Genomic DNA, 12,279 nt, shown 5'->3' with positions numbered 1-12,279 from the left:
ATTCAGGATTCTGATCACGGCTATTATTTTGGGAGTGACTTGGGATTCTGATCACTGCTATTATTTTGGGAGCGACTCGGGATTCTGATCACGGCTATTGTTATGAATGAGTCACCGGAGGAGGAAAAAACAAAAATGCAAGCTAAGTCCAGAAAACCGGAGAGGTTGGTAGCTAGCGGATTGCAGACCCCTGATCCTATTCACAACAACTAACAGTAGCCGTGGAGCGTTCCTACGGTGTTCCTAGACGCCTCTTCACAGCTGGAGAACTAAATAAGCCTAAAGAAAGGGGAAATCTAAACTGCCCCAGAGCAGACCCCAAAGCAATAGACAGCCCCCAACATGTATTGTCAGTGAAAACAGATGAAAACACAGACAGAAAGACAGGCAGAGCAAACGATGGGGCCCAACTAACTAGATAAGAAAGGACAGAAAAGATGCTGGCTGCAATCCGCAAATACCCTACCAAAAATGTCCCAACACGTCTGATAGGAAAAACGGCCCTGAAGTCAATAGACTTCAAAATCCATATATCAGCACTCCGATATATTCTGAAGACAGAGCAAAAGAGATTTAACCGATCAGGGACAAAAATGGAAATTCAGCAGAGCCCCAGCCGGGGCTAGCAGAACACAAAACTAAGAAAATCAGACAAAATCTTATGGAACAATAACAGAGCAAAACCTAGCTTTAGAAGACAGGAACTGAACTGAAGGCCAGAGCTCAGAGCAGAGAAATCACCAGCAACCCTACAGGGCGTCGGCTGCCTTATATCCACTCAGAGATTCCGGATGTCCAATCGCAATCCACCTGTTCAGGTGACAGGTTTCTCCCATCCAAATCAGTTTCACCACCTCCTTTCACCAGCAGAGGGAGTTCATCGGACATCAAAGGTGAACGAGAAAATGAGTTCACAACAGTACCTCCCCCTTGAGGAGGGGTCACCGAACCCTCATCCACGCCACCAGGCCGATCAGGATGTGCCTGATGAAAAGCACGAACCAATCTTTCGGCATGAATATCAGATGCAGAAACCCAAGAATTATCCTCCTGGCCATAACCCTTTCACTTAACCAACTACTGGAGTCTCCGTCTAGCCAGACGAGAATCCAGTATCTTCTCAACCTCATATTCCACATTACCTTCAACCAATACAGAGTCAGGAGGTGCCACCACAGGAACTACTGGCTCAACAAACCTCTTCAACAAAGACTTATGAAACACGTTATGGATCTTAAATGTAACAGGAAGAGACAATCGAAAAGAAACCGGATTAAGAATCTCCAAAATCTTGTAAGGTCCAATAAATCTAGGTTTCAACTTAGGAGAAGCCACCTTCATAGAGATATTCTTTGATGACAACCAAACCATATCACCCACCTTAAACCGGGGACCAATGGTCCTATGTCGGTTGGAAAACCGCTGGGCCTTTTCCTGGAAGAGAGAGATAACTTATCCACCACTTGGTCCCAGATCTGGTGCATTCTCTCCACCACAGTGTCAACACCTGGACAGGCAGAAGGCTCCACCTGCCCTGAAGAGAATCGAGGATGAAACCCAAAGTTACAAAAAAAAAGGTGACATCAAAGTGGCAGAACTAGCTCTATTATTCAAAGCAAATTCGGCCAAGGGGAAAAATGAGACCCAATCATCCTGATCAGCAGAAATAAACATCTCAAATACGACTCCAAAGTCTGGTTTGTTCTCTCCGTCTGCCCATTGGTCTGAGGGTGAAAAGCAGAGGAGAAGGACAACTGAATTCCCAGCTTGGAACAGAAAGTTCTCCAAAATCTAGACACAAACTGAACTCCTCTGTCAGATACAATGTTCTCAGGAATCCCGTGCAAGCAAACCACCTGTTGTAAAAACAAGGGCACCAACTCAGAGGAAGATGGCAACTTAGGGAGTGGTACAAGATGAACCATCTTAGAGAACCTATCACAAATCACCCAAATAACAGTCATTCTTTGAGAGACCGGCATATCAGAGATAAAATCCATTGAAATATGGGTCCATGGCCTCCTGGGCACCGGCAAAGGCATCAACAACCCACTAGAGCGAGAACAAGGTTTAGACCGGGAGCAAGTCCCACAGGACTGCACAAAATTCCTGACATCACGAGATAAGGCGGGCCACCAAAAAGACCGACTCACCAAATCTCTAGTACCAAAAATATCTGGATGCCCAGCCAATGCGGAGCAATGAACTTCAGACATCACTCTCTTCCTCCACTGGTCAGGAACATACAATTTTCCAATGGGACAATGCTCAGGTTTGTCCTCCTGGAACTCTTCCAGAGCATGTCTCAAATCGGGCGAGATGGCAGAAAGAACTACCCCCTCACCTAAGATGGTAGCAGGCTTGGTCACCACAGGAGAATCAGCAAAGAAGCTCCTAGAGAGAGCGTCTGCCTTGACATTCTTAGTGCCAGGAAGAAAAGAGACCACAAAATCAAAACGCGTAAAAAACAAGGCCCACCTAGCCTGTCTAGGGTTCAAGCGTTTAGCCGACTCTAGATAAATCAAATTCTTGTGGTCAGTAAGGACCACGACTTGATGTCTAGCTCCCTCCAACCAATGTCTCCACTCCTCAAATGCCCATTTCATGGCTAACAGTTCCCGATTCCCCACATCATAGTTACGTTCAGATGGGGAGAACTTTCGGGAAAAGAAAGCACAGGGATTCATTTTAGACGTCACCGGATCTTTTTGGGACAAAACAGCTCCTGCACCAATCTCAGAAGCGTCCACCTCTACCTGGAACGGGAGTGAGACATCAGGTTGCCGCAAAACCGGGGCAGAAGTGAACCTCCGCTTCAGCTCCTGAAAGGAAGCAACAGCCTCTGGAGACCAATTCAGCACATCAGCACCCTTCTTAGTCAAATCAGTCAATGGCTTGGCAATACCAGAAAAATTAGCTATAAATTTACGATAAAAATTAGCAAAACCCAAAAACTTCTGGAGGGCCTTCAAAGAAGTGGGCTGAACCCAATCATAAATGGCCTGTACCTTGGCCGGGTCCATTTCAATAGTTGACGGAGACAAAATAAATCCCAAAAATGAAATCCTCTGTACTCCAAAAAGGCATTTCGACCCCTTGACATACAGAGAATTCTCCCTCAAAATCCGGAACACCGTCCGAATATGTTCCACATGAGAATCCCAATCCTTGGAAAAGATCAAAATATCATCCAGATAGATGATCAAAAATTTATCCACAAAGTCTCGGAAAATATCGTTCATGAAGCACTGGAAGACAGAAGGGGCATTAGTGAGCCCAAAAGGCATCACCAGGTACTCAAAATGTCCCTCCGGAGTATTAAACGCCGTCTTCCATTCATCCCCCTGCTTAATGCGGATAAGATTATACGCCCCCCTGAGGTCAAGCTTGGTAAACCAGCAAGCACCTTTAACTCTGGAGAATAGATCAGAAATCAGGGGTAACGGATACTGATATTTAATAGTAATTTTGTTGAGGGAACGATAGTCAATACAAGACCTTAATGAACCATCTTTCTTGGCCACGAAAAAAAAACCCAGCACCTAATGGTGAAGAGGATGGTCTAATATAACCCTTCTCCAACGACTCCTTAATATAGGATCGCATAGCCTCGTGCTCGGGTACAGATAAATTGAAAAGTCGACCCTTGGGGAATTTACACCCCGGGTTCAGCTCAATTGCACAGTCATAACTCCTATGAGGAGGCAGAGACGCAGACTTACTCTCACTAAATACATCATAAAAGTCCGCCAAATAATCAGGAACATCATGCGACTGGGGAGAGGTGGAGAAAACAGGAGTGTCACCAAGAGCACACCGACAACCCCAACTCATCACAGACACCGATTTCCAATCCAAAACCGGATTATGAATTTGCAACCAGGGAAATCCCAGAACAATGGTATCAAGCAAATTATGCAACACCAAAAATCTGCAATTTTCTTGATGGTCTGGGGCGACCCGCATTACCACCTGGGTCCAAAACTGAGGTTTATTCTTCGCCAAAGGAGTAGCATCAATACCCCTCAAAGGGATAGGCGTCTGCAGAGGTGTCATAGGAAATCCACAACGTTTAGCAAAATCCAAGTCCATCAGGTTTAGGGCTGCTCCTGAATCCACAAAAGCCTTAGCGGAAAATGTGGACAGGGAGCAGATCAGAGTAATTGCCAGAAGAAACTTAGGTTTAACACCACTCACAGCAAATGTGTGTGCAAAACGTTTCTCTCGTTTAGGGCAGACAGAAATAATATGCGAGGCGTCTCCACAGAAAAAACACAGCTTATTACGCCTTCTAAACTCCTGACGTTGCGCCCTAGACAAAACCCCATCACATTGCATAGGTTCAGACATTTGTTCAACAGGTGGCAACATTTCTCGTGTAATTTTACGTTCACGTAAACGCCGACCAACCTGAATGGCTAATGACATAGAATCGTCAAGACCAGAGGGAACAGGAAATCCCACCATAGTATCTTTTACGGTTTCTGACAAACCCTTCCGAAAGAGAGCTGCCAAGGCACCATCATTCCAGGTAGTAAGGATCGCCCACTTTCGGAATTTAACAGTACAACTCTGCAGAATCTCGACCCTGGCTCAATGCCAACAGGGCTTTCTCAGCTTGATCAATAGCATTAGGTTCATCATACAACAACCCCAAGGCTTGAAAAAATGCGTCCACATTAGTTAGAATAGGATCATCAGGTGTCAAAGAAAATGCCCAATCCTGGGGATCGCCGTGCAGCAAAGAGAAGACAATTTTAACCTGCTGCACAGAGCTCCCCGATGAGTTAGGCTTCAAGGCCAGAAATAATTTACAATTATTCTTAAAATTCAGAAATTTAGACCGATCCCCAAAAACCACATCAGGAGTAGGGATCTTTGGTTCAGCAGCATATGAATGAGCAAGATAGGTGGAAATTCCCCGCACTTCAGCAGTGAGCTGCTCCACACCATCAGACAATTTCTTAATCTCCATTAAGAAAAAAAAATTCCTCCTACGGCCCCAGAGAAAAAGAGGGAAAAATATACACTAAAAAAAAAAAAAAAAAAAATTCTGACACTTTTTTTTTTTTTTTTTTACAATTCTTTCCTGCTATTGAGTACCCTAGAGTCTGCGGTATGGCTGGTGATTCTGTTATGAATGAGTCACCGAGGAGGAAAAAACAAAAATACAAGCCAAGTCCAGAAAACCGGAGAGGTTGGTAACTAGCGGATTGCAGACCCCTGATCCTATTCACCACAACTAACAGTAGCCGTGGAGCGTTCCTACGGTGGTCCTAGACACCTCGTTCACAGCCGGAGAACTAAATAAACCTAACGAAAGAAAGGGGAAATCTAAACTGCCCTAGAGCAGACCCCAAAGCAATAGACAGCCCCCAACATGTATTGTCATTGAAAACAGATGAAAACACAAACACAGAGAGAAAGACAGGCAGAGCAAACGATGGGGCCTAACTAGATAGGAAAGGACAGAAAAGATGCTGGCTGCAATCCGCAAAAAACCTACCAAAAATGTCCCAACACGTCTGATAGGAAAAACGGCCCTGAAGTCACTAGACTTCAAAATCCCTATATCAGCACTCCGATATATTCTGAAGACAGGTTAAATCTCTTTTGCTCTATCAGGGACAAAAATGGAAATTCAGCAGAGCCCCAGCCGGGGCTGGCAGAACACAAAACTAAGCAAATCAGACAAAATCTCATGGAACAATAAGAGCAAAACTTAGCTTTAGAAGACAGGAACTGAACTGGAGGCCAGAGCTCAGAGCAGAGAAATCACCAGCAACCCTACAGGGCGTCGGCTGCCTTATATCCACTCAGAGATTCCGGATGTCCAATCGCAATCCACCTGTTCAGGTGACAGGTTTCTCCCATCCAAATCAGTTTCACCACCTCCTTTCACCAGCAGAGGGAGTTCATCGGACATCAAAGGTGAACGAGAAAATGAGCTCACAACAGGTTATTATTTTGGGAGTGGCTCGGGATTCTGATCACGGCTATTATTTTGGGAGTGACTGTGGATTCTGATCATGGCTATTATTTTGGGAGAGGCTCGGGATTCTGATCACGGCTATTATTTTGGGAGCGACTCGGGATTCTGATCACGGCTATTATTTTGGGAGCGACTCGGGATTCTGATCACGGCTATTATTTTGGGAGCGACTCGGGATTCTGATCACGGCTATTATTTTGGGAGCGACTCGGGATTCTGATCAAGGTTATTATTTTGGGAGCGACTCGGGATTCTGATCACGGCTATTATTTTGAACACCTCTGTATATCGTATTGTTTGTTCCCATTTTGTATCATCCTTGCATACTTTTATAAACACCGACTACTTTTCAGATTAAATACATACAATGTAATATATCTGTTCCTCTTGTTCTGTAAACCGCACCCTGAAGCCGTACACTACCTGTAACAGGCGTCCAATTTTCCTGTATAAACGATTGGTGGTGGCAGCGAGTTACTTTTGTAATTGTGGAGTTGGCAGTGACCGTACCGGGGGGTGTGTGTGTGTATATATACAGTATATATTCCATGTCTTAGAATCGGAGGTGTATATACCATAAACTCCCTGTGAGTCACCCAATACCCGGCCTACTAGTGGGAGCAGCCGCGGCCTCATCCATCACTCGTCAGTCTGTTGTGTTATTGTCCTGATGTTTGGAGGCAGCATGTGCCGGTCCCTGACAAGCTAGTGGCAGCGGTGGGATCTGCGCGATTCCCTTCCCTGTGCATCTTTGACAATCATATTAGGCCCCCCAGGGGGATACAAGTTCACAGGTAACTAGGAACAAACGGGAAGCTGTCTGTTTGGCCCTTGATGGAGGGTTGGGGCCCCGGGATGCAGTCGTACACACTCACCGTACTTCAGGCTGCGGCGCACTGTGTCGCGGTCGGACTCCTGCAGAGTGCCCAGGATGAATGCTTTCTTGAGAGAGCGCTTCCCTGCAGAGACGTCACCGAGAGACAGCAGAGTCTGGAGAAGAAAGAGCTTGTGAACGGAGAATGGCACCACTGAGGTTGGATGTGACCTCCACTCACCAGCGCCCTCACCTGGCCAATGCTGCAGCAACATTCACTCTCCATGTACTTGTCGCGCATGCGCCGGGCGCACTCACGGGCGGCCTCCCAGCAGCGGATGGCTTTGGAGTGCTCGCCACCACGAAGGTGGATGCTGGCAAGGTTGGCGTTAGCTCTGTACAGATCTTCATGGAGTTGCATCTGTCTGCGGGAGAGAGAAGGCGGCTGAGCACGGTAGGCAGAGCACTGGAGAGAGAGAAGGTGGCTGAGCACGGTAGGCAGAGTGCAAGAGAGAGAGAAGGTGGCTGAGCACAGTAGGCAGAGTGCAAGAGAGAGAGAGAAGGTGGCTGAGCACAGTAGGCAGAGCGCAGGAGAGTGAGAGAAGGCGGCTGAGCGCGGTAGGCAGAGCGCAGGAGAGTGAGAGAAGGCGGCTGAGCGCGGTAGGCAGAGCGCAGGAGAGTGAGAGAAGGCGGCTGAGCGCGGTAGGCAGAGCGCAGGAGAGTGAGAGAAGGCAGCTGAGCGCGGTAGGCAGAGCGCAGGAGAGTGAGAGAAGGCGGCTGAGCGCGGTAGGCAGAGCGCAGGAGAGTGAGAGAAGGCGGCTGAGCGCGGTAGGCAGAGCGCAGGAGAGTGAGAGAAGGTGGCTGAGCGCGGTAGGCAGAGCGCAGGAGAGTGAGAGAAGGCGGCTGAGCGCGGTAGGCAGAGCTCAGGAGAGAGAAGGCGGCTGAGCGCGGAAGGCTGAGCTCAGGAGAGAGAGAGAAGGTGGCTGAGCACGGTAGGCAGAGCTCAGGAGAGAGAGAGAAGGCGGCCGAGAGCGGGGCACTGGAGCATAGGGCCCGTAGAGGCTGAGTGCGGTGGAAGGGCTGGAGGGGGAGGGGAGGCCGAGTTACTCCGCTATGAAGATGCTCTTCCGGATGTAGAAGCTGCACTTTTCCGCCTGCGCCGTGATGTCGTACAAGAAGCCGAGGTTCAGGAAGAGCCGCGCTCGCATCTCACTCAGGTCCCGCGACGACACCTTACCTAGAGATTAGAGAGTCAGTGGCTGACACCCGGGGGTACTCCCCCACCATAACCACATGAGAACACCGTAGTGTGGCCCCTGCTTCTCTGCAGCGGCCCCTCAGCGTGGCTGTAACTACAGACCACCCCTGTGGGGCCCCGGACTACTGCGGAGCATCCTCACCCTCCAGCTTCTCATCCACGATCTCCAGGCTCTTCAGGAAGGATTCCTCTGCCGGCCGCCGAGCGCTCACATCGCCCGTCTCACACATGAACAGGTAGGTGCGGCCGATGGTGGCCAGAGCCCGCTGCTCCTCCACCTCCGAGGAGACCGACTGCGCCAAATCCAGGTGAAGGCGCTGGTGCTGAAGAGACAACCGCACATCAGACAAGGGGGACACCAACCTCACTCTGAGCGCCCCCCCCACCAAAGGTCAAAAGTGGTCACGGAGCCATCTACTGCAAGGGTACTTCACACTAAGCGACAGCGCTGATGAGTCACCGATTTTGTGATGCGCCAGCGATCTCGCTGTGTGTCACGCGCATCAGCGGCCGCCCCCCCCGCCGGGTATCGCTGATCGTGCAGCATCGGCCTGGGCCATTTTTTGATCGCTGTGTGTGGCAGCGGGAGACCATCGATCAGCGAGCTCCCAGCGCTGTAAGCAGACTGTGCTGTGCGCGCATCGCTTAGTTACCTGCTGTTTACCTCGGATACCAGCGTCCTCGCTTATTCTGATCGCTGCTGAGATCTGCCTGTCTGACAGCTCACCAGCGATCATGTAGTGACACCAACGATCCTGACCAGGTCGTATCGCTGTCGGGATCGCTGGTGCGTCGTTTAGTGTAATGGGACCCTAAGAGCGGTCACACTATACATTCTCTCCTGTAAGAGCGGTCACACTGCAGATTCTCGCCTGTAAGAGCGGTCACACTGCAGATTCTCGCCTGTAAGAGCGGTCACACTGCAGATTCTCGCCTGTAAGAGCGGTCACACTGCAGATTCTCGCCTGTAAGAGCGGTCACACTGCAGATTCTCGCCAGTAAGAGCGGTCACACTGCAGATTCTCGCCAGTAAGAGCGGTCACACTGCAGATTCTCTCCTGTAAGAGCGGTCACACTGCAGATTCTCTCCTGTAAGAGCGGTCACACTGCAGATTCTCTCCTGTAAGAGCGGTCACACTGCAGATTCTCTCCTGTAAGCGCGGTCACACTGCAGATTCTCTCCTGTAAGAGCGGTCACACTGCAGATTCTCTCCTGTAAGAGCAGTCACTCTATACATTCTCTCCTGTAAGAGTGGTCACACTATACATTCTCTCCTGTAAGAGCGGTCACACTGCAGATTCTCTCCTGTAAGAGCAGTCACACTGCAGATTCTCTCCTGTAAGAGCGGTCACACTGCAGATTCTCTCCTGTAAGAGCGGTCACACTGCAGATTCTCTCCTGTAAGAGCGGTCACAATGCAGATTCTCTCCTGTAAGAGCGGTCACACTGCAGATTCTCTCCTGTAAGAGCGGTCACACTGCAGATTCTCTCCTGTAAGAGCTGTCACACTGCAGATTCTCTCCTGTAAGAGCGCTCACAATGCAGATTCTCTCCTGTAAGAGCGCTCACACTGCAGATTCTCTCCTGTAAGAGCGGTCACACTGCAGATTCTCTCCTGTAAGAGCGGTCACACTGCAGATTCTCTCCTGTAAGAGCCGTCACACTGCAGATTCTCTCCTGTAAGAGCGGTCACACTGCAGAGTCTCTCCTGTAAGAGCGCTCACACTATACATTCTCTCCTGTAAGAGCGGTCACACTATACATTCTCTCCTGTAAGAGCGGTCACACTGCAGATTCTCTCCTGTAAGAGCGGTCACACTGCAGATTCTCTCCTGTAAGAGCGGTCACACTGCAGATTCTCTCCTGTAAGAGCGCTCACACTATACATTCTCTCCTGTAAGAGCGGTCACACTATACATTCTCTCCTGTAAGAGCGGTCACACTGCAGATTCTCTCCTGTAAGAGCAGTCACACTGCAGATTCTCTCCTGTAAGAGCGGTCACACTGCAGATTCTCTCCTGTAAGAGCGGTCACACTATACATTCTCTCCTGTAAGAGCGGTCACACTGCAGATTCTCTCCTGTAAGAGCAGTCACACTATACATTCTCTCCTGTAAGAGCGGTCACACTATACATTCTCTCCTGTAAGAGCGGTCACACTATACATTCTCTCCTGTAAGAGAGGTCACACTGCAGATTCTCTCCTGTAAGAGCAGTCACACTGCAGATTCTCTCCCGTAAGAGCGGTCACACTGCAGATTCTCTCCCGTAAGAGCAGTCACACTATAGATTCTCTCCCGTAAGAGCAGACACACTATAGATTCTCTCCTGTAAGAGCAGTCACACTATAGATTCTCTCCTGTAAGAGCAGTCACACTATAGATTCTCTCCTGTAAGAGCAGTCACACTATAGATTCTCTCCTGTAAGAGCAGTCACACTATAGATTCTCTCCAGTAAGAGCAGTCACACTATAGATTCTCTCCTGTAAGAGCAGTCACACTATAGATTCTCTCCTGTAAGAGCAGTCACACTATAGATTCTCTCCTGTAAGAGCAGTCACACTATAGATTCTCTCCTGTAAGAGCAGTCACACTATAGATTCTCTCCTGTAAGAGCAGTCACACTATAGATTCTCTCCTGTAAGAGCAGTCACACTATAGATTCTCTCCTGTAAGAGCGCTCACACTGCGGATTCTCTCCTCTAAGAGCGGTCACACTGCAGATTCTCTCCTGTAAGAGCGGTCACAATGCAGATTCTCTCCTGTAAGAGCGGTCACACTGCAGATTCTCTCCTGTAAGAGCTGTCACACTGCAGATTCTCTCCTGTAAGAGCGGTCACACTATACATTCTCTCCTGTAAGAGCGGTCACACTGCAGATTCTCTCCTGTAAGAGCAGTCACACTATACATTCTCTCCTGTAAGAGCGGTCACACTATACATTCTCTCCTGTAAGAGCGGTCACACTATACATTCTCTCCTGTAAGAGCGGTCACACTGCAGATTCTCTCCTGTAAGAGCAGTCACACTGCAGATTCTCTCCTGTAAGAGCGGTCACACTGCAGATTCTCTCCCGTAAGAGCAGTCACACTATAGATTCTCTCCCGTAAGAGCAGACACACTATAGATTCTCTCCTGTAAGAGCAGTCACACTATAGATTCTCTCCTGTAAGAGCAGTCACACTATAGATTCTCTCCTGTAAGAGCAGTCACACTATAGATTCTCTCCTGTAAGAGCAGTCACACTATAGATTCTCTCCAGTAAGAGCAGTCACACTATAGATTCTCTCCTGTAAGAGCAGTCACACTATAGATTCTCTCCTGTAAGAGCAGTCACACTATAGATTCTCTCCTGTAAGAGCAGTCACACTATAGATTCTCTCCTGTAAGAGCGCTCACACTGCGGATTCTCTCCTCTAAGAGCGGTCACACTGCAGATTCTCTCCTGTAAGAGCGCTCACACTGCGGATTCTCTCCTCTAAGAGCGGTCACACTGCAGATTCTCCCCTGTAAGAGCGCTCACACTGCGGATTCTCTCCTCTAAGAGCGGTCACACTGCGGATTCTCCCCTGTAAGAGCGCTCACACTGCGGATTCTCTCCTGTAAGAGCGGTCACACTGCGGGTTCTCTCCTCTAAGAGCGCTCACACTGCGGATTCTCTCCTCTAAGAGCGGTCACACTGCGGATTCTCCCCTGTAAGAGGAGTTTGTATGTTCTCCCCGTGTTTGCGTGGGTTTTCTCCGGGCACTCCGGTTTCCTCCCACATTCTAAAGACATACTAATAGGGAATTTAGATTGTGAGCCCCATCGGGGACAGTGATGATAATGTGTGCAAACTGTAAAGCGCTGCGGAATATGTTAGCGCTATATAAAAATAAAGATTATTATTATTATTATTAAGAGCGCTCACACTGCGGATTCTCTCCTGTGAGAGCGCTCACACTGCGGATTCTCTCCTGTAAGAGCGGTCACACTGCGGATTATCTCCTCTAAGAGCGGTCACACTGCAGATTCTCTCCTGTAAGAGCGGTCACACTGTACTAATCTCCTGCTGTCATAGCCACCGTTTTGGTTTAGAGGTGCAGAGTTGTCATTATCAGTCCGATTGTGAATGCAAAAATGGCAAATATGCTGAGAACACAATGACAGCAAGAAGAGGACGGCGCCTCCTGCGGCTCATCTGTGAGCGATACATGGACTCCATGTTGACGGCTC

At 48.7% G+C, this 12,279-nt stretch overlaps 1 protein-coding gene across 4 annotated transcripts in view; it reads right to left on the bottom strand.

Annotated features, from left to right (window-relative positions):
* Nucleotides 1–12,279, bottom strand: part of TONSL (tonsoku like, DNA repair protein) — a 90,480-nt gene that overhangs the window by 60,650 nt on the left and 17,551 nt on the right. For all 4 annotated transcript variants that reach the window (XM_073565052.1, XM_073565053.1, XM_073565054.1 and 1 more), the window contains exons 4-7: nucleotides 8,207–8,387; nucleotides 7,914–8,043; nucleotides 7,060–7,231; nucleotides 6,868–6,982 (exon numbers count right to left, since the gene is read on the bottom strand). In XM_073565052.1, the coding sequence (XP_073421153.1) occupies nucleotides 6,868–6,982; nucleotides 7,060–7,231; nucleotides 7,914–8,043; nucleotides 8,207–8,387 (598 nt within the window). The remainder of the gene's footprint in view (nucleotides 1–6,867; nucleotides 6,983–7,059; nucleotides 7,232–7,913; nucleotides 8,044–8,206; nucleotides 8,388–12,279) is intronic.

Source organism: Dendrobates tinctorius, unplaced genomic scaffold, assembly GCF_039654945.1.
Source record: "Dendrobates tinctorius isolate UK_male_01 unplaced genomic scaffold, ASM3965494v1 ptg000524l, whole genome shotgun sequence".
Lineage (NCBI taxonomy): Eukaryota > Metazoa > Chordata > Amphibia > Anura > Dendrobatidae > Dendrobates > Dendrobates tinctorius.
This window is presented reverse-complemented; position numbering and strand designations above follow the sequence as displayed.